The sequence below is a fragment of the Amphibalanus amphitrite genome, unplaced genomic scaffold (genome assembly GCF_019059575.1).
Source record: "Amphibalanus amphitrite isolate SeventyFive unplaced genomic scaffold, NRLGWU_Aamphi_draft 000599F_arrow, whole genome shotgun sequence".
Classification (NCBI taxonomy): domain Eukaryota; kingdom Metazoa; phylum Arthropoda; class Thecostraca; order Balanomorpha; family Balanidae; genus Amphibalanus; species Amphibalanus amphitrite.
The window spans coordinates 183,411-206,057 of NW_024882093.1; the positions used below are offsets into that span (position 1 = coordinate 183,411).

Genomic DNA, 22,647 nt, shown 5'->3' on the forward strand with positions numbered 1-22,647 from the left:
ACGGCCTGGCCGTGATGCGATCGACCGTAGCGATCCGCAGTGGCTGTACTGGCCCTGTCAGTCCCAACTGACCCGCCAGCTTCTCCGTTACCAGCGATATCTGGCTTCCCAGATCTAACAGGGCATTCACCCGGCGGCTACCTCCCGGCCCGTGAGCAGTTACCGGCACCACCTGCAGGATCAGCTGGGTCCTGCCGGCTGCCGGCGCTCCGTCAGCTCCGGTGACGGTCTGTGTGCCCACAACGGTCGTCAAGTTAGATGTAAGTGAATCCTAATCTATAATCTAAGATTCGGAATCAGGTGAGCCCCTACGATTTGGACCAAACTTGGTCAGTGGATAGTACGTAACGTCCTGATTACGATGCACCCAAAATCTAAGCTCGGCCCGCCATATTTACGAAGTTACGGATGTTTGAATTTCAAGGTCATTCGGGAGAGCCCCTACGATTTCCGTCAAAATTTGTGTATGGACACTCTAGATGCTCCTCATTACGAATATCACAAAATTTAAGCTCGGCCCGCCATATTTACGAAGTTACGGAGGTTTGAATTTCAAGGTCATTTGGGTGAGCCCCTACGATTTCCGTCAAAATTTGTGTACGGATACTCCAGACGCTCCTCATTACGAATATCGCAAAATTTAAGCTCGGCCCGCCATATTTACGAAGTTACGGCGTTGGGAATGTATTAATTCCGTGGACAATTTAGAGTTCCCGCCTGAATTTCATGGACATTATGGGATTCATGGACATCGTCATGTCCACGAATTTATTTCTGTAGTTTCGCTTCGCTCCGTGGACAATGGTTTGCATGACGTATGGACAGACTTTTCATGGACATGATGTCGTGTCCATAAATTCACACCTATTTTAGCCCGCTCAAAGATGTCATAGCTTTTTTTAACACCACGTGGCGCCCCAATCGACCGAGTATGTTACTCTGCCTCTGATTGGTCAGCTTGTGCAAGGTCGTTTTTGATTGGTTGTTGAAGTCGTGTCCACGCAGTGCTCTTGTTCTGCTAACTTTGTCCATGCAATGTTAGGAATATTTACAAATTTTGTGACGTCATAGCAGACAGCTGGCTTATTGTTCGCGAAACGACATGTGGGAGACGTTGAGACGACGCCGGCCATGCGCCATTTCAATTTCAGTTATTGTGCAAGGCCGAGTTTCTTAGTGTTTTTTGACACAGCATTGGTGTATGTTGAAGTCGGCATTTTCGCTGGAGTGAAGATTAGTGAGTTTTGATTTCGTTGGAGAGGAATATGAAAAGAAAGGTAAGTTGTGAACTTGCACATCTGTATGATCTCAATATTGGGGGCAAAGTGATAGGTAACGCAACAGAAATGTCCAGGCCAGCTACCCACCAGGCTGAAACAAATGGGCTGCAAGAAGGAAAATAGTTGAAAATACCCATTCACCTGGTAGTGTCTGTACTGTTGGTAGTGTTGATGGTAGTGTTTTGACAGGATTTTGGCAGAAAATGTTGCTAGAACAATGGATGAATACCATTCGTACCTATGATGCGATTGAAGGGATGGTACCTAAACCAGCAGGCAATGTAGGTCAGAAGTTAGGTAATTTAATTACAGACATTTTCAAATGCCTAGGTTTCAACTTTCCTTGATACCCTGTTTTGGGCAACAAGAACATGCCTGGTGTGCGGACAGACATGGAACGGGGGCGGCGAAGGCAGTTGCTCCCCAACTTTGAAAGCGGGGGGGGGGGGGGGGAGCAATGATCACCAACTTGGGCAAAAAATAAATAATTTGCTGGTAGAAAGTCAATGAAAAATCTAGAAGTTTTCAGAATTTGTCTCAAAATGCAAATTGTCACACCCATGGGAACAGCGATGCAGCTGGGCGCTGGCCCTCCGACTTTGAAAGCACGGGGCAGTGCACTCCCAACTTCAAGAGAACATTTGGTAGTTGATGTTGAAATTGTCAAAGTTTGGGTGGTGTACCTGTGTTTTCACACATTCCTCTGCTGGTAACGAGTGACCTTGCCTGCCGTCTGCACCTGTACTCAACATTTTTCCGAGTAGACTGTTTATCATTGTCTTGGTGACCACACTTTCAACTAACTTGAAAATCGTTCTTATGTCACTGTGTGCAGAAAACACCTTGTGCCCGCGACTCGATATTATTTGGTTGCGGTGATCGTCGTCGTGGCGGCGGCGAGAGTCGGCGCGGCGCTGGGCGAGAGTCGGCGCGGAGCTGGGCGCCGCCGTAAGCGTATTTACAAATTGCAACCGAGCTCCGCCGTAGGGTATTTTATTTCCGCCGTAGTGTATTTCACTTGGGGTATTTTCTACCATACATCTGCCTGAGCTTGGGGTAATTGCAATTTGTCGGCGACGTTCAAAAATGATGCACCTTTTTTCGCAGTATAGGTTATCGCATGTGCATATTTTTGCCTTTTTGGTTGCGCTTTTCCCTCGCCCGTATAGAAGGAGGCGTTGAACGGACCACATCGGTTTTTCGTTAGTAACTCAAGTAAAAACTGTCCGATCGCGACGAAACTTTCAATACCCCCGATTTTATCAATTTTACACCTACCCTGAAAATTTCATGACCGTGACCCAAATGACATTTGACCTGTGACCTATTTCTCGAGACCATGTTTGGCCCGAATCGCGATTCGGCGTATGTCGGCTCGCATTAGCCGCGCGTTTGCAGTCTTTACGTGGTTTCAAGCGTTGAAACATGTGATATGATGCTGGTCCTCTGCATGAGGGTGGGTGTCAAGGTCACCTGAAGGTCAGGTCAGCTCAATGACCTTTGTTGACCTCGGTTCACTTTTTCGAGTTTCACATGTTTCTAGGCTAGTTTTTGGAGCTGATTTCGAATTTAGCAACCATTTGAACATTACAGGGGGTGTAACGAAATTATCGGGCACCTTTCTTCCCGCTGTAATTAAAAAGCAAAACATTCTGGTACTTTTTCTTTTAACTGAGCATGTAGCCACCTTTCATAAAAACACAGTGGCGAATGTTCTGGAGCATTTCAGCCACTGGATTCTCCAGCACACTGGCTTTGATGCGGACCAACGCCGTCTAAAGCTGTGCCTGCGGTTGGGCGGTGCTTGTGGCGGGCGTCTCTTCAGTCACCTGCTGAACAAGAGCCCACAGTTTTCGATTGAATTGGGATCGCGACTTTTTCCAAGTCATAAGCGTTAGCCCAGAATAATTGAAGGTTCTATCGGCATCACTGCCCGTTCTTTTAGGGACTTTTAAGTAGCACGCCGCGCATGAAGACAGCGTGGCTTGAATCAGGCATCAGTGCGCGTTCAGAAACCGAGCCCTCCTATACCGTCTGGTTGAGCGGCTCCAACCATTCATTGGCCAGTATGTTGCTCCCGTAATGCTTGACGTTGATGGCGGTATTATGTGACACTGTCCTATTGGAGCATCGCTAGGCAGCTGAACATGCTCCAGTTCTGGATATTGTCCGGATGTTTGACGGCGGCAAAGGCCAGCAAGTTCGAGCGGCTGGGCGCCCATACATGTCCGATTTGACGGTTCAAAGGATAATACAGCTCGAACGGCTACCCATCCAACCAGACCACCTCACCATTATCTTTGTTCAACCAGTGGACGCGATCTGGCGTGAGGCGAAAGGTGGTGAACTGGTTGTTTTCCCCGTCAGTTTCGTTGTCTTTTTCGGTTTGAAGGGCACTAGAACCAAGTTAAAGGGCGGGTAGCGGTAAACCATGATATGGGACTCTTATTATCTGACTTGGTAAGAATTCGAGTCAATTTGCGGATTGATTGGTGGCATTTCCTTGCCGCTATCTTGACTCTCCTCACCACTTGACAAAGGGCGGCTTTTGTGGTCACGACCGGGCTGAGTCTGCTATCGAAGTCCCAGCTTACCACGCCTCAGGCAGATGTGCAATTGGCTGCTGCTGATGTCCAGCTGCTGGCAGACCAGCTTCTGGCTCATGACGCCGTGGGTGCCGCCATGCAATTTTACCACGAAAGGAGAGATTGTATCCCTTTCTCGCAACTGGCTTGGACAAAAACTACCATGTGAACCCGTCTGTGAATCGACTCCTAGTCAGAGCAACAGTCACATGACAAGGTCAGGTCACTGCTGAGTTAAAAACCGATAGCAGAGGCACGTATTCATCCAGTATTCCCACTTCTAACATCAGAAAGGATTAGGAAACTGCGAACAGATATGGCGAAAAAATAGATGTGGCCGGATAATTTCGTTACACTCTGTAGGTACTGAAGTAGTTTTAGTGCCTTCGTAACATGTTACGAAGCTGTCAGAGAAAAAATAGCGTTATGCCCCTCCAACTTTTGCTTATTTGTAGAACTTCGTTGCTTAGTAAACCACCATGTTGTTCGCATTGAGGAGCTTTGAAATGTATGTATAATTCAAAATGTTCTGTAATTAAAAGAATTGATTCAGTGTTGCACATAATCTGAACCATAATCTGAGTTGCACCGAGCATTGCAGGTTTGACGGCTTTTTGCCCCACCACCTTCCCTGGAAAAGCTCCACCCTTGCCTATGGGGCAAAACATAAGGGACAAAAACACAAAACAAGACAGATAAAAAACAAAACAAAATGAACTCATTACCTAATGAAGTTCATTCTGGAGCAAAAACATAGGTAATAATAGGTATCTATGTCAAATTAGAATGAAAGATTAAAATCAGCCTGACCAGGCCTTACGGTCTGACCTGGTCCTAACCGTCTTACTTCACCTAACTTAGCCCAATTCAACCTAACCTATCACAACACCTGCTGCAGAGGTACCTTCCTGGAAAAATGATGCCCAGGGACAGGGAGGTGTCCAACTTATTGGAATATTACCATGATTGCTTGTCAAAATGTGAGTCATCATGCTCTTGTTTGACGAGTGATGTATAATAAATGTGACATTCAAAAATGGTCTCCTGACTGTTGACTGTTGAGTGATCAGAATATTCAAATAATCAGGGTACAATGTTGTGCATCATAGTGCACACTAATAATGTTGTTTTTGTGTAGGCCCTCCGCACATTATTGTGTACACTGCTATGTAAGGAAAAAAAGTGACTGGTGGTGCATGACAAAGGGTTGAGCAACTGTGAAGTTCATGCCCTTGGTCTTGCTGGTGCCAAATGCCTATAGCTATAGCAGGATCAGTGAGGGTTGTAGACATGCTACATACACTGTGCATTGAAGATATTTGCACAAAGTTCATCCATAATTACTATGCTTAACACCTAATGTAAGAAGCAACATAAATGCCCAGATGATACGGCTCTCTGGTCAACATCACACAAATTTATTGACATACTTTGCAGGTACATATTTACATTCATAGCAAATAGGTACTTTCGATTTGATTCAAAAACTAGGTGCTAGTAGGAGCGTGCATTTTTGTAGGCACAACAATAACCATATATTAAATCATTAAAAACCTTCTCGTGGCATTCATCACATACCTTTTTACCCAACAAGTACCTATCTAGGTACCATGCAATGATTCTAAATTTTGTCCGCAATCCACCTATATCTCAACTGACACATCAAAATTGAAATACCCTAACAAAACCTAGAACTGTACATAAGAAGAATGCAATACTACAAGAACTATGAAGTTCTGAAGTTGTTCTCACATGCCGGAATGTAGATACTCTACTTTTTGTTTTGTCATCCATTTCCACGTTTGATTGAGCCATCATATAACTGTTTTTGCTCTTCAGTCATGAGCTTTTATACAAATCTTGAATTTTTAAACATCATCTTGAACCATGCTCCAGTCTTTCCAACAAGGTACTATGGAACATCAAAACAATTTTGATTTGTTACAACAGCTTCAGATCATGATAGGCTTGAAGTTTGTTACACCATTTGCCAGACAAACCTCTACAAAATGTGTATCAATTCCCAAACTAAGCAATTGATTATATCATTATTTGCAGTTTCCACACAATGTTTCATAATATTATTCGATTTTTATAGCAAGAAACTCAAATAATCCACAAATTGTTATTGAAACACTCCCACTTCAAGAGCTCACAGCAATAACAATACAAGTTCAGAAGCAAACAAACATTGCGCCAGATTTCGTATGAAACGCGCCATCATCCCGAAGTTTCTACCACAGACGGTAGTTCAACCGCAGCCGTAGTGCGAAAACTGGCGAAAACCCCTGCCCACCTTACCCCACGGCGGAGCTCGGTTGCAATTTGTAAATACGCCCGCCGTAATGGGTGATGCCCGATACTGATACACGTGGACCGCGCCAGACAGAAAGAGAGGAAAGAGTATGTTATGATTTAATTGATATTTATGGTTCAGTTATGACCTAAATAATGTATTGTTGTGTTACTGCATTCTTTTGTTACTGATTTATATTTATTTATCGTAACTTTGGCTGTGATATTTAGTGTGCTTTTTATGAATGAGCGCCATGATTGTAGTATCTCATGTGTTTACTCGACTGATTGTGTTATTTTTGTGTATTTTCAGTTTTTACGTAACCACCATTGGGCGAACATTAGAATATACCTGTAGGCAGCACTGAATCTTCTTTTGTGAGCCAGAACAGTAAAAATCTTCCTCTCTTTTGCGTGGTAGTAAAAATCTTCCTCTCTTTTGCGTGGCAGTAAAGGTCTCTTTCTCCTGCGTGGCACAGTGAAATGTTTCTTTCTTGTGGCTCAGTAAAATAGTGAAAAGTAGATTGAATGACAATGACTTTCCATGATGGATGTGCCACATTACTTTGTAGATAGAATATGCCATTCCACAATGCAACTCGTAGATTCTACCTACCTATGTTTCGTAGATTTGGTGTAGTTGATATCTCATGATAATACTGCCCATACTAACTTCATGAATTGAATCCATACATTTTCATCCTTGCCCAATTTACAACTGTCCTGAGTTCTCAACCCGCATTGTTACCATGGCTGATTCGGAGAAGGGTACTGATGACTGTGGGCCAGAGACGAGGTCATCACATGAATTGCGGCTGACTGAGAAAGGTAGAGAGTACCAAACCACCATGAAGGTCAAAGTGTTTAAGCAGGTGTTGGGAAAACTGGAAAAGGAAGGCACGTCCCTGGTTGATGACCTTACAAGCCAAGATGACGATGAGCAGGATGAAGAAAAAATGACCAAGAGGATTGCCAAATGGAGGCACAACTACGTGATGCTTCGTCAGACCCATGAAGATCTGCGCTCCTTGTTGGGAGCTGAATTTGAAGCTCACAGATTGATGTATGATGACAGACTCACCAAACTGGACACCACAAGAGCAATGATTGAGTCATTGACGCCACAAGAACTGACGTGCAAACAGAAGAAGAAGAGTCGGGGAGCACGCTCGTCGGTAACCCAGACAAGCAGATCATCTTCGAGTACTGACATGAAAGCCCAGCTTTTCATGATGAAGGTTCAAGAGAACACTCAGGCAGCTGAGACGAAAGCAAAAGCTGATGCACTGGAAGAAAGACAGGAATTGGAAAGGGAGATAAAGATCATGGAGTCCAAGATGCAAGAGCTGAAGTGGAAAGAAGAAAAGCATCAAATAGAAACAGAAAGAAGGATCCATAAAGCAAAAGAAGAGGTGATTGAAAGGATGGAGCAGCAAGTTGAATCGCTGATGATGTCACCAAGACAGCAGGCGGCTGACATGGAGATGGAGTCACATGGGACGAAACGGGTAGACACTGATGCACAACCTACTGACTGTCATGAAGCTGTTAATGACATGACTGATTATGCTGTGCCACCGCCTACTGTACCCATTTCCGCCCATTGTCAGGCTCCTGCCCCTGCTCACCCTCAGTCCACTGAGTCTGCTCCAACACAAGTTACTGCTGCTACTCTGGCTGACATTCTTTCCCTACAGGCGCAGAGATGTCAGCTACCTCCTACAGAACCAGGTGTGTTCAAAGGCGATCACACCACCTTCCGCATCTGGCTGAACGCCTTCGAGACGTACATTGAGACCAGATGCTCTTCATCCAGCGAAAGGCTACACTACCTGGGCTACTACACAGCTGGAGAAGCAAGGAACGCGATCACTGGCTTCCTGCAGATGGGAACGGCTGATGCCTACCAGCAAGCCAAGAAGCGCCTCACCGACAGGTATGGCAATGCATTTGTCACCATGAATGAGATGAAGAGGCGCCTTCAGAGATGGCCAGATGTGCGAGCTGGTGATAGTAAGTCATTCACTGAGCTTTCAGACTATCTAGAGCTTTGTCTGGCCAGTTCGAATGCAATGGGTGATGTGAAGATGTTCGGTGGTCCATCAGAGATTGATGCCATCCTCAAGAAGTTGCCCAGATACCTGTCTGACAGCTGGAGAAGAATCGTTGACAGGTGGATCTATGAACCCGAAGAAGGTTCTGTCTCGCAGTACCCACCGTTCGCACACTTTGTGCAGTTCATGAGCAGAGAGGCCAGGGTGGCCTCTGGTCCAGTGCTACCCAGAAGTGGCGAGGAAGACAAGCGAGTGCAACCGAAGCAAAGAAATGCACGAGTTCTCCTCACTTCTGCACCAACCGATCAGAAGCCTCAAGACAGCAGAGCAGGCGGCCGGGTGAATCAGCAGCACCACTGTGTGGCATGCAAGAATGATCATCCGCTGGACCGTTGCTCGACATTCACCAAGATGTCCCTGAAGGGCAGACAGGAGCTGGTCCGACAGCATGGTCTCTGCGGAGGGTGCCTAAGGAAGGGGCACAGATGGAAGGAGTGTCGAAGGAAACAGCGATGCACAAAGTGTAGCAGGCTGCACCCTACCCTGCTCCATGACGATTCTCTTTCCCTCAGAGTGGACAAGACAACAACCCAAGGCACCCAGACTAGTGCTGCGGTATCCCTCCATGTGTCCTGTGACAAGGTAGCTGAGTCTCCCAAGTGTACTCACTCCATGCTGGTACCTGTGAACCTGACACACCGAGATCTTCCCCACAGAAGCATGACCGTGTACGCACTGCTCGATCCTCAATCTGACACATGTTTTGTGAAAGAGTCTGTGCTACAGGAGTTGGATCTGCGCGGTGAGGACGTCACCCTCGAGGTGAGCACGATCGCAGGCAGGACCAGGACACAGAGCCAGGTCGTACATGGTCTGGTGGTGAAGGATCACAAGGGCGAGACAGAGTTCGAGCTACCTCCTACGTACTCCAAGGCGGACATCCCTGCCGAGCGCCAACTGATCCCGAGACGCGACACAACAGCTGAATGGCCCCATCTGCAGGAGGTGGCCGGACAGCTGCCGGAGTACGTCCCCGACGCTGAAGTGGGAATACTGATCGGCATCAACTGCCCCAGAGCTCTGAAGCCACTCGAAGTGGTCACCGGTGGCGACAATGACCCCTGGGCGATTCGCACCAGCCTCGGATGGAGTGTGATCGGATTCATGGGTCAGCCATCCAACGGTGCCGGTGCAGCGTGTCTCTACGTGACTGGTCGAGCCGAACAGGAGGGAGTTCGACACTTCGCGTTCCGAGTCCGTGCTCGTGAGGTACCTCCTGAGCAGCTGGCCAGACTCTTCGACTCTGACTTCACTTCACAGCCAGGGGGAACGATGGTGTCACAAGATGACCTGCAGTTCATCGAGATCATGAAGACAAGCATGCACCAGCGTCCAGACGGCCGCTTTGAAGCTCCCCTCCCCCTCAGGGATCAGAACATGTCTCTTCCAGACAACTTTCACCAGGCTCAGGCTCGACTTCAGTCCCTGAAGAGGAAGCTGTTGAAGGACAGCAGCTACAGGGAAGCCTACATCACGGCAATCAAAGACTTGTTGGATAAGGGCTATGCCGAGCCCGTCCCGCAAGCTGAACTGGAAGCTAATGACGGACGAGTGTGGTATGTTCCCCATCACGGCGTCGTCCAGCCGAAAAAAGGGAAACTACGAGTAGTCTTCGACTGCAGTGTGGAGTTTCGTGGACGATGTCTAAACCACGAGCTACTTCAAGGCCCAAACGTGTCAAACAACCTCGTCGGGATCCTGGCAAGATTCCGAAAGGAACCTGTGGCTCTGACATGTGACATAGAAGCCATGTTTAACCGCGTCGCGGTTACTGCAAGTGACAGGAACCTGCTCAGGTTCCTCTGGTGGCCAAGAGACGACGTCAACCAGGAAGCAGTCTGTTACAGGATGACGACACACCTCTTCGGAGCCGTCTCCTCACCCGCGTGCGCGATGCACGCACTGAATCTGACTGCCGAGCTCTATGAGCCCAAGTATGGGAAAGAAGCAGCCAACTTCGTCAAGAACGACTTCTACGTCGACGACGGACTGACTTCGACGCCAGATGCTGGTACTGCAGCGACTCTGATCGAGAAGACGACCGAGCTGTGCGCCGAAGGTGGGTTTAAACTCACGAAGTTCGCCTGCAACGACTTTGATGTCATGCAAACTGTCCCAATCTATTCGAGATCTAAGACGCTGGTGGGTTTGACGTTCGAGGAGAACTCCCAGGTGTGTGAACAGGCACTGGGTGTCAGATGGGACCTTGGTTCTGATACCATTCAGTTCCGAGCAGAGCTCCCTGATCGGCCTGCCACCAGGCGAGGCATCCTTTCAGGGGTGAGTTCCCTGTACGACCCACTTGGACTCATCTCGCCAGTGATTCTTAAAGGAAAGATGATCGTCAAGGAGCTCTGTGGACGTGATTGCTCCTGGGATGACCCGGTTCCCGAGGAGCTGAAGGAGCAGTGGCTGACTTGGAAGGCGGCGCTACCAGATCTGTCTAAAGTGAAGATCCCAAGACAGTACGGCTCGATACTCGACTCTGACGGCTCGCCTGCAACTTTCGAGCTTCATCACTTCTCTGATGCGTCCACAGCAGGATACGGAACCTGTAGCTACCTACGCGTCATCAAGGATGGTGAAGTGTCCTCGGATCTCGTGCTGTCGAAGGCCAGGGTGACGCCGAAGAAGACCGTCACAGTTCCACGCTTGGAACTCGCAGCAGCAGTGCTGGCGACAGAAGTCGGTGAGTTTCTGCAGCAAAATCTGAACATATCCCCGATCCAGCATCACTATTGGTGCGACAGTCGCGTGGTTCTTGGATACATACGGAACAACGTGCGCAGGTTTCATGTGTATGTGGCCAACAGAGTGCAGACGATCCTGAATCGCACGACACCGAGTCAGTGGCACTTTGTCCCATCAGAGCAGAACCCAAGTGATCTAGCCTCACGGGGCTGTCTGATCGAAGAGCTCATCGAAAACGACCTGTGGTGGCACGGCCCTCCATTCTTGTCGTGTCAAACGGATCTGCCTCTCGAAGATAACGAAGACGTTGTCGATCAACAAGATCCTGAAGTGAAGAAAGGAGTGACCATGATGGCGAGCAGTGAACCAGCCACAGAACACGCGACGCTGCTGCAACGGCTGGAACGCTTCTCGACTTGGTTTGCTGCCAAGACTGCGGTGGCGAACTGCCGAAGATACATAAGGAAACTCAAGGAAGCGTGCAGAAGAAGACGCGGTGAAGAGTGCAGTGAAATGACGAACGAACAATTGACGGTCCAAGATCTGGTCGAGGCTGAAACCGTGATCGTCAAGGCACTGCAAAAGGAAGCGTTTGCCGACGAACTGCGTCACCAAAGTGGAGCTGATGCCTCCATCAAGAAGTCGTGCACAGAAGATGGGAGTGGCCGAAGCAGCCATCCCGATCCGCGGGAGAAGAGCAGTCTGAAGAAGCTGGATCCTCTGACGAGAAGTGGAATTCTCTGCGTCGGAGGCAGAATCAGACGCGCAAACCTGCCAAGAGAAGTCACGAATCCAGTGATTCTCCCAAAGAAGAGCCATGTCGGTACATTGATCATTCGTCAGTGTCACGAGAGGACGGGACACGCAGGAAGAGAGATGACTCTCGGCGAACTTCGGCAGCAGGGCTACTGGATCCTGCACGGACGCTCTGCTGTCTCCAGTTACATCAACAGCTGCGTGACGTGCAGAAAGCTACGTGGTCCCCCCGGGGAACAGAAAATGGCTGATCTGCCAGTCGAGCGCCTTGAGCCGTCACCTCCTTTCACCTACTGTGGCATGGACTGTTTCGGCCCGTTCTACGTGAAAGAACGACGAAGCCAACTAAAGAGGTGGGGCATTGTCTTCATCTGCCTCGCCTCCAGAGCCGTACACCTGGAGACACTGAACTCGATGACAACCGACGCATTCCTGAATGCGTACCGAAGATTTGTGTGCAGACGAGGTCCCGTGAGAGGTCTCTTCTGCGACAACGGCACGAACTTTGTGGGAGGTCAGAACGCGTTGAAGGCTGCTCTCGCTGAGATGGATGAAGAGAAGATCAAGAACAGTCTACTGAAGGACCAGTGTGACTTCATCAACTTCACGTTTAACCCTCCCCACGCCAGCCACATGGGTGGGGTTTGGGAGCGACTGATACGCTGCGCTCGGTCAGTTCTGACCAGCCTGTTGGTCGCGAATGGAGAACAGCTGGACGATGAGTTGTTGCGAACGTTGATGTGCGAGGTTGAGGACATCCTTAACAGCCGTCCCATCTCCATAGCTGACATGTCCCCAACTAACCAGCTCGAGGCTCTCAGCCCGAGTTCCCTCCTGACCCAGAAGTGTAGAGTAGTCTTACCTTTTCCTGGTAGGTTCGCGACGGCGGACGTGTACGCCCGCCAGCGGTGGAGGCGAGTTCAGCATCTCGCGAACGTCTTCTGGAACCGCTGGAGGAAAGAGGTCGTCCTCGCTGCGCAGGAGCGCCGCAAGTGGACGAAAATGACGGAGAACGTCGAGGTCGGTGACGTCGTCCTCGTCATGGATGACGAGCGCCCACGCTCTCAGTGGCCGTTGGCGCGAGTCGTCAACACGTATCCGGGCAGTGACGGCCTGGTACGCAAGGTGCGCGTCCTGATGAACGGCTCGGAGCACAGAAGACCGGTTCACCGGCTGGTGACCCTGCTCCGTGCGGCACCTGGAGGCTCAGCTACGTGCACCGCCGAGTGACTGTGCACCGCCGAGTGACTGTTCCGTGCACCGCCGAGTGACCGTTCCGTGCACCGCCGAGTGACTGTTCCGTGCACCGCCGAGTGACTGTTCCGTGCACCGCCGAGTGACTGCTCTGTGCACCGCCGAGTGACTTTGCCCCGTTCACTGCGGCGTGACATTGCCCCGTGCACTATCGTGTGACTGCTCGGTGCACTGTCGGGCTACGGACCCGGCAGGTGATCACGTGTGCTTATGGTACTGTGATGAATTGAGCGCAAGATTCCCCGTCAAGGGAGCCAGAAGGACAAATTTGGTTGAATGTCCCAAATTTGGGGGAGCCATGTGCCCGCGACTCGATATTATTTGGTTGCGGTGATCGTCGTCGTGGCGGCGGCGAGAGTCGGCGCGGCGCTGGGCGAGAGTCGGCGCGGAGCTGGGCGCCGCCGTAATGGGTGATGCCCGATACTGATACACGTGGACCGCGCCAGACAGAAAGAGAGGAAAGAGTATGTTATGATTTAATTGATATTTATGGTTCAGTTATGACCTAAATAATGTATTGTTGTGTTACTGCATTCTTTTGTTACTGATTTATATTTATTTATCGTAACTTTGGCTGTGATATTTAGTGTGCTTTTTATGAATGAGCGCCATGATTGTAGTATCTCATGTGTTTACTCGACTGATTGTGTTATTTTTGTGTATTTTCAGTTTTTACGTAACCACCATTGGGCGAACATTAGAATATACCTGTAGGCAGCACTGAATCTTCTTTTGTGAGCCAGAACACACCTGGATAGAATATCTAACCTCCTTAGACAAAACATTGATTCTTATGTGTCAAAGGCACATGTGAACTGTGTAGGGATTGCATGGCCTGTAATTTGAATTGATATTCATTTGTAATTGAGATGTTCTTGGAATATGTTGTAGCTCATACAATTGTGAGAAGAATACTTTCTCAATCTTTGCCTAATATTACTTAACAGAGACAATTATACCTGGGCAGCTGGAGTTTTGAACACATGGAACTGTGGCGAGCTTGTGGTATTGAGTGTTGAAAAAAAACTTCTGGAAATGTTAGTTCATTATATTTTTTTTTTTAGCACATTAGCAGGGGAGCACAAATATGAAAGCAGAACTGAAGTTGTTCAACTAGTTTCCAAGTAAGGTCCCAAAAACCATTCTCTGAAGCGACATGGCTCGGCTGACCACCTATTGGCTTGAGGTTATTCTATTTAGCTGGGTTTTGTTCTTAGCATTTTGCTATGGCTATTTTTCATCCTGAATCCAATTATGAAGTTACCTTTTTATTTGCTCAATCACTGGTGAAAATAACTAAGTAGGTGGGGACTTGCAGCCTGCAAAAAGTAAAGAGTGGGGATATGAAAAAATTGGTGCTTACCTAATATGGATTTTTAGTACCTACCTACTATTCTTGCTACTCATGAACATAGAAGGATGAATCTGAAAGCGGAATTGGAATTGGTCAGTAGTTTTCAAGTAAAGTCCCCCAAACCAAGGCCGTATAAGAGAGGTAGAATCATCCCGCAACATCCAATGGACCGGTCGCTGAGCATTAGCGTGACGTCACTGGTGGAGACCGCGCGGCGGCCGGCTCCAGGCAGTAGGTACGGCGAGTACGTGTGGCATAGTAATTATTATTACTAAACGTAACAACAAATGGTTCTTAATTGCTTTTTACGCTCCTACAGTTGATTTCCTTGTCGGCATGTTGCCGACCCAGGTCCCAGGGTTGACAACTATGGGCTATGGATCGAATGGGTCACCTTGCGACGGGAGCAGGAACAATTGCATTGTGTTCCGCGACGCCAATTGCATTCTCTTTGCACCCAGTGGCGTAGCCAGGGGCAGGGGCACGTGCCCCATCGGATTCAGAGGGCTCCTCGGGCCCGAGAGGCATCGCGACGCCAATTGGCCGCTGAGGGTCCACGTTTGCAATCTTCCGTCTCAGAAGGGTCCATTGTTGGAATTGTCGTTTTCGGTTCTGGTCCTGGATAATTAAATCTGCCCGGAGAACCGGCCAGCTTTTTAAACTATCAACCGCAGCACCGGATGGTTACGTTACAGATGACCCTAAGTTGACCTCTGTAACCTGATGTCCCAATTGACCTTTGTGACCTCCAATAGAGCTCTGTGATGACGCCAAGTTGACCTCTGTGACCTGACGTGCCCCAGATGACATCCGTCACCTCCAATTGAGCTCTCAAATGACCCCAAGTTGACCTCTGTCACCTGACGTGTCCCAGACGACCTCCAATTGAGCTCTGTGATGACCCCAAGTTGACCTCTGTAATCCGACGTGTCCCAGATGACTTACGTGACCTCCAATAGAGCTCTGTGATGACCCCAAGCTAACCTCTGTGACCTGACGTGTCCCAGATGACCTCCGTGACCTCCAATAGAGCTCTTTGATGACCCCAAGTTGACCTCTGTGACCTGACGTGTCCCAGATGCCCCACATGACCTTCAATTGAGCTCGGTGATGACCCCAAGTTGACCTCTGTGACTTGACGTATTCCAGATGACCTCCGTGACCTCCAGTTGAGCTCTTTGATGACCCCAAGCTGACCTCTGTGACCTGACGTGTCCCAGATGCCCCACATGACCTTCAATTGAGCTCTGTGATGACCCCAAGTTGACCTCTGTGACTTGACGTGTCCCAGATGACCCCCATGACCTCCAATAGAGCTCTGTGATGACTCCAAGTTGACCTCTGTGACCTGACGTGTCCCAGATGACCTCCGTGACCTCCAATTGAGCTCTTTGATGACCCCAAGCTGATCTCTGTGACCTGACGTGTCCCGGATGATCCCCAATTGAGCTCTATGATGACCCCAAGTTGACCTCTGTGACCTGACGTGTCTCAGATTACCTCCGTGGTCTCCAATTGAGCTTTGTGATGACCCCAAGTTGACCTCTGTGACCTGACGTGTCCCAGATGACCTCTGTAACCTCCAGTTGTGAACCCCATTTCCAACTCACTTACCTCTCTGTGACCTCAAACTCTCTGAACTCATTTCTCCTAAAGCACCGCTTCTGGATACCCTATAGCCACGCATCTCCTGTGATCGATCCCAAATTTTATGCCAAATCACGTGAGCGTTAGCAACCACAACTCACCCAGTTGATACAAAGCTTCAGAATCAGGGAACATGCTTGACCTGGCTGTCTCATAAGCTCGCAAACCAGAAGGGCGAATGGTCCTTTATGCCTGATAAAGAGTTTCGACCTTACTGACGTTTACTACGGGATCAGCTGATCGTGTAGCATTTTAAATTCTTGAGTAAAGCGGGTATTTAAGCCTTGTCGCAGCTACGTTCTGTCGTATCCTCCGACAGGCGACAAGCCCCTCTTTCCTCAACATCCCTCCTTTTTCGCTACGACACATTTTGCGACGGAACACGTTTAGTTTTGTATTTAAATAAAAAATAAATATTTTACTTAAAAAATGACTGAAAAAGTGGGAGCCATGGCCGGCCGCCCCCCCCCCCCCCTGTTCCTATGCCTATGTGACAACACAACTTATAAAATGTGTTACTCTGACACGTTTCAAATGTCATGACTCATGATAGCAGTTTTTCATGACACAGGCTGGAAAGCTTAAAAGGTTTCGGGCGCCGGAGTACAAGTTTGTAAAGGAGAACAAAATCTTTTGGACCCGACTGGGACCAGAAAAAGGCCTCATTCACCGCTGTCTTTCACACAGGGCTCGCAAGAGCACCTCATGGGCTCGTAAATAGCCACACTAATCTGCATAAGAGCCCCACACCGGCTTCTTAGAGCCCTTTGTCGGCCTCTGAGGGCCCCTTGGCGGCCTTTGAGGGCCCCTTGGCGGCCTCTCAGGGCCCCTTGGTGACCCCTGAGGCCTGAGGGCACCTTGGCGGCTTCTGAGGGCTCTTTGCAGGCCTCCGTGGGCCCCTTACCGGCCTCTCAGGGCACTTACCAGCCTCTTAGGGTCCTTACTGGCCTATTAGGGGTCAGCAGCTTCAAGGGTCCCACACCCGCCTGTGGCCTCACACCAGTTTCTATGAAGGCCCCATAACGGCCACTGTGAAGGCTCCACACGGTGCCTCTAAGGGCCCCACACTACCACCTCTGAGAGCCCAACACTGGCACCCCTGAGGGCCCAACTAACAGTGTTTCTGAAGGTTACAAATCGGCGGCTCTGAGGGCTCAACACCGGCGCCTCTGAGGGTTCCTCACCTGCGCATCTGACGGCCACCCACCGGTGACTTGAGGGCCCCACACCGACGACTCTGAATTTTCATCAATTTGGCAACATATTCAGATTCAGATTGATATTCGATATTAAAGTGACCATCCCACCTTAACATTAGTTTTGAGTTGAGATAGCCTAGTTTGCGGCCAGGTTCAGAAACCACCATCTATCCTGGTCGCAACCCCCGCAGCTTCGTGGTGTTGAAGAAATTTGTTCCATTCAGTTGCAGAGTGGGACTAGCTTGTCCCTATCTCTTAACCATTAACAGACTCTGATGACGTCATGAGCCCTTTGAACGCGCCCTATGCTTTCAAGCAAAAATAAAAGTCTTATGTCAAAAAAAAACGGGTGAATATTTTTGGGTGAAACTTGGTAGATGTTTATTTTCGCTCTTTCTGATTCACGGTATATCACTTTTATGTCAATTCATTAACTTTTATGAAGGTGGGAGGGTCCCTTTAATGGTCTGCGGACTATTTAGAATTACTTAAAAACAATTTGACTATACAATTTGACCTTCCCAATTCAATGAGCATAAAATCTAAGCGCGGCACGGTCAATTTGCAGAGCGTTCCTTAGGTCAAAGTTAAGTGGGTCATGTACTGCGGACTATTTAGATTCCTTCAAAAATGATTTTGACTTCATTAATTTTAATTTCTAGCATAACTTATGCCAATGTTAAGCGCGGCACGCCCATAGGCGCGGGAGCCGGGGGGCAGTGGGGGCAGTTTGCCCCCCCAACTCTGGGGCCGTGGGGGCGGTGCCCCCACAGCTTTGAGACGGAATACCACACTTTTTTGCAAATGTTTTCTTTTTTTGTTGAAAAAGCCGAGGGGTGAAAAATAAGTGGTGAAAAATAAAAATAATAATAAAAAATAATAATAAAAAATAAAAATAAGTTCTCACCTAAAACCGGTGAGAAAACTAGATTTGGGGGTACCCTAGGTTGATCTCTATTATGGTGTGCCCCCCCAGTCGGAAAGAAGTTCCCGCGCCCCTGCCGCACGCCTCACCAGCGAAGTTTTCGTTGACTTCAAATACAAGTTCATTAGCACTTTACAGTTTAGGGACTATCTCAAATTTCGTAAAAATGATTTTGGTTATACCATTTTGCTATTAAGTCAATAAAAATAAAATGTTAGCCTGCCTCTGTCTTTCTGCCTCTGTCTGCCCTTCTCTGCCCTGCCCTGCCCTTCCCTTCCACTCCTGTCAGCTCCTGTCAGCTCTGCTCGCTAAGTCAGCTCTGCTTTGTCTGCTCTGCTCTGCTCTGCTCTGTCTGTCCTGCCCTTTATCATTCTTATTTATTCATGCCCTGCCTTTTTCCTTTGCATACCGTTCGCCGCCCGCTCTGTGGACGGCGCCCGGCTGCTGGGGCTCACCGAATGGGCTATGGAAGACGAACCCGGCGTCGTCGAGAGATTCGCCTTGTTAGCTGTGAAGGTGGATGTAACTCTATTTTTTATTGTTAACCTGATTTATTTAGATTTATTTATTTATATAAATCGTATTGCCATCATTAACGTGACTCATGGCTCGTGATTGTGGTTGCCTCAGTTGTAAGTCTTAAGTGTATCGCATTTTGACAGGTCTCGACGTGGCTCAACTTTGGAGCCAGCGTGTTGGGTCCCGGCTTCCCGCCATTCACCGGCGGACCGTTCCGCTTCGTGGACCGCATCGGCCCCGCACAGCTGGTCAAGGGCATTAAGCGCTTTGTCGCTGTCTACAGCGTCGGATTCGAGCTGGTCGGGCACAAGTCGCGCTCTCCACGTGACCGAGCCCGCCCTTAGGCGACCGATGCCCGCCAACCGGCCGCCGCGCGGACGGAGGTGACGCTGCCGGCCATCGAGCGGCTCATCGAGGCGGGCAACGCTCGGATCATCGAGACACTGGAAAAGAGACTCGCCCAGCAGGAGCGGAGAATAGAGATCCTCGAGGCAGAATGTCAGGAGACAGATGTCATGATGATCCGCCGGGAAATGACATCCCAGAAAGAGGAGACCAGGGAGCTTAAGGAAAAGGTCGACGGAATCAACAGAAACCGGCGCATGTCCTCACTTATCATCACGTGTGAGGAATTCGGTGACAGGAAGCCCGGGGAGGACATTGAGCTCATGACGGTGCAAGCGCTCAACAAGCGTTTCCCTGACTTGAAATTAACGACAGGTGACATCCAGGTCGCCCATCGTCTTCAGGGGAATGGTAAAGTGATCGCCAAGTTTGTCAAACGGACAGTGAGGGACGAACTGTTTGAGCAACGGTTCGAGCTGGCCGGACGGAGGGGCGGTGCCCGACCGGGCAGGTGGAGTGCGTCAGGTGGCTGGGAGATGGAAGCACTTTACCTCAGCGAGTCTCTGACACCCGAGTCCCAGCGCATGTACAATCTGCTACTCACTGCGCGTAAACAAGAATGAGGATCCAAGGTGGCATCAGTTTTTACCAGGAGAGGCTACGTTTACTGCAGGAAGGTGAAAGGCGGCGAGAACATCCGGATACAGGACTGGTGTCACCTTCAGCGCATCGTGCACACTGCATAGCAGTCCGGGTGGGTCGCCGGTGGCGGCGGAGGCGGCTGGCGCGCCGGGCGGCGGGCGGCCGGGCGGCCCGCCCGCCCGGGATCGGGCGGTGCCGCGCGGTTCCCGGCCTGCCCGTGAGGAGCGGAGCGCCGCCCGGCCGGGACCGGCGCCGCCGCTCTCCCCGGGCGGAGCTGCGGGGGAGCCGAGCCGGCGCACGGTAGCTGCTGGTGCACCTGCACCGGGTACAGGGCCGGAGGCGAGCAGCAGTGATCCGGTAGGTGCGACACGTGACCGATGTACGGCCGAGCGGACGGGTCGGGCGGGGGCGGGGCCGAGCTCGGTCGGGGGCTCCGGCTCCGGCTCCGGCTCCGGCTCTGGCTCTGGCCCTGGGCCGGCTCTGGACACTGTCCGGGACGACTGTCAGAGCTGTCCCCCGCTGAGCCGAGTAGAGTCTGGCTGTGATCCCCTCGCCACGGGGTGAATTTGAATGTATCGGGAAGTATTCACTCTAGAGAGGGGGCGAGTACACTCATGTCCGTTCGCTGTGTGATAAATGACGGCACTTCAGGTGCGTTCCTTGTCTGGCGGGGAGGTGTGCGGGATAACCGTGAGGTTTTGGGGCAGGGTTGATTAGTGTCACTTATAAGTGGGATAAGGGTGGCAAAATCGGCTGAGTGGGGAAGAAAGACTATGATCAGGGATTTGCCCTTACATGATAAATAAGTGAGAAAGTGCATTTAAAGTTATTACACGAATGAAAGTTTTGAACACCGTGCAATGTGCATTGTTAGTAGAAGTTTTCTCTTTCTTTTTCTCTTTCTGTTGCCGGCTACTCGTGCGGTCGGCTTGAACTGATTAAAGGTATGCACTTTCATTACAGCTATTCAAGCCAGCATAAAGTGTCCCGGAGAATCGAGATGGTAACGAGAATCGAGTTGGTAACGTTGATCGCCTTAGGAAATGACCAGTGGCTCATGCAGGTACCGGTAAATGTCTATTATCATTTGATTGTTCACCTGGAGAACGGTGACGTGTCACCCCGCAGACACTTGATGATGTGGGAAGCTTGAGAGAGCAGCGGTCTCGCCGCTTGCCGCCCGTGGCCCGCCCTTTGTGTGGCCCACATGTGATACTACCGAAAGGGTATGCATGGGAAGCAGCTCCGCGTGTGTGCCAGTGCTATGCGTATTCAGAGAAAAATATATATTCTGGGTGGTCAAGCTAGAGTTTTTGAAGAGGTATCTTAAGGGATCAATATGTTCCAATACTCGTTCTAATACTCCGAACACCCGTATGTGGTCCAAGAGTTGAGTTAGAGTGGGGAGGGGGGGGGGTGTTCACAGTTAAGCAGCCCCTCCAGCAGTGGTGCGTCCCGAGCGGGGGCGGTACAGACGCAGCTCGCCGCCCAGAAAACCGGAGACCACCACACCGGCCGGGCCGCCGAACGACAGACACGACACCGACTCCTCGTGGCCATGCAGCGTGCTGCCGGCGAGAGGTCACGGGCAGGTCAGCTCATAATGTACACGCAGACAAGACGGAGCAGACAGCAGAGCGGAGCAGAGCTAACAGGAGAGCGGAGCAGAGCTAACAGAGCAGAGTAGTGTAGAGCAGAGCTGACAGAGCAGAGCAGGGCAGAGCAGAGCTGACTTAGAGAGATGACTAACAGAGCAGAGGGCTGACAGAAGACAAGACACGCAGACAAGACAGCAGACAGAGCAGACAGAGCAGAGCGGAGCAGAGCCAACAGAGCAGAGCAGTGAAAAGCAGAGCTGACAGAGCAGAGCAGAGCACGGTATGGCAGGGCAGAGCAGAGCAGAGCAGAGCAGACTTAGATGACTTACAGAGCTGACAGGAGCTGACAGTCGACAGAGCTGACAGACAGAGCAGAGCAGACTTAGATAGATGACTTACAGAGCTGACAGGAGCTGACGTCGCCTTGGCACCGGCATCGAAGTTCCAGATCGCGTTGTGAACACAGTGTTAGTCCGAATGACTGGAAACTTTCAGTACCTATATGATACGAGTACAGGTATGGAAACCTGCAAAACTTTTATCTCAGATTTCTCCTTTTCGTGACCGCGGGTCAGGTCAATTTTTGACCCGCTCCCATGATAAGCCAATGGTAATTTTTTTTTGCACATAACAATCAGTGTAATACACGAATGAAAACGGCACCAATATGCTTTTCTCGTCACTCCGGATAGAATGATATGCAACATGACCTACTTTGACCTGACCTGACCACTGACTTGAAGTCAAACTGATATTAATCCTTGAAGGTCAAGTATTTTCGTAAAGTTATTTGTTAGCTCCACCGATAACCTCATACCACAAATGTCTTTACATAATCAGCAACTTTTAATAGTGTTCGTTCTGTTCGATTTGATGAGTAAAACATCGAAAGCTTTTTGCAAAATAGAATGTAGTTGGGTATGGGTTAGGCAAACAACACGAAGCAGATAGCCTCGGTTTCCTTTCTCTCTCGATCCGAGCATCGGTTCTTAGCAGATTGTCCCGTCAGTAAAATATCAACCTTTCTAAGCCCGGTATAAGCCCGATCCGCCGGAAACGCTTTGTAAGCATTCTGACCTTGAGTCATCTTGTCCGATGACCTAGGTAGTTATTTCACCACGGAGGGGCGTGTAAAATAGAAAGGCGTTGATGTCCACAAAATATCAAGAAACTTTAAAACCCAGGGCCTCGTCTAAGAGATTTTCACTGGGGGGGCCAGAGACTCGAGGAGCCAAACCTAGGGTACCCCAAATTCACTGTAAAAAAATCTTACAAGCCCCTTGTAGGAAAACCGCTGGCGCAAAAATGAGCATGCAGCGACGTGTAAAAATCGCCTCATATTTAGCTAGTAAGAGGGTACAAGCTTGTTTCGTTAGTAAATGACAAGCCCACGCCTCATAAACCGAGCGCCCCCGTGCCAGCCCCTCGTTTCCTTATTCGGTA

At 49.6% G+C, this 22,647-nt stretch overlaps 1 protein-coding gene across 3 annotated transcripts; it reads left to right on the plus strand.

The window, feature by feature from the left end:
• The first annotated feature begins 692 nt into the window (after nucleotides 1-692).
• LOC122394566 lies at nucleotides 693-20,909 on the plus strand. Of its 3 annotated transcripts, XR_006258895.1 has the most exons (3): nucleotides 6,144-6,268; nucleotides 12,597-13,439; nucleotides 18,763-20,909. XR_006258895.1 is itself a non-coding variant. In XM_043391533.1 (2 exons), exon 1 carries the CDS (start codon nucleotides 6,910-6,912, stop codon nucleotides 12,949-12,951), a length of 6,042 nt encoding a protein of 2,013 aa, XP_043247468.1. In that variant the 5' UTR covers nucleotides 6,650-6,909; the 3' UTR covers nucleotides 12,952-13,439; nucleotides 18,763-20,909. The 3 variants fall into 3 exon arrangements, 1 of the variants encoding a protein (XP_043247468.1); XR_006258894.1 differs by lacking the exons at nucleotides 6,144-6,268; nucleotides 12,597-13,439 and adding an exon at nucleotides 693-1,277; XM_043391533.1 differs by lacking the exon at nucleotides 6,144-6,268 and having other exon boundaries at nucleotides 6,650-13,439.
• The last annotated feature ends 1,738 nt before the right edge of the window (nucleotides 20,910-22,647 follow it).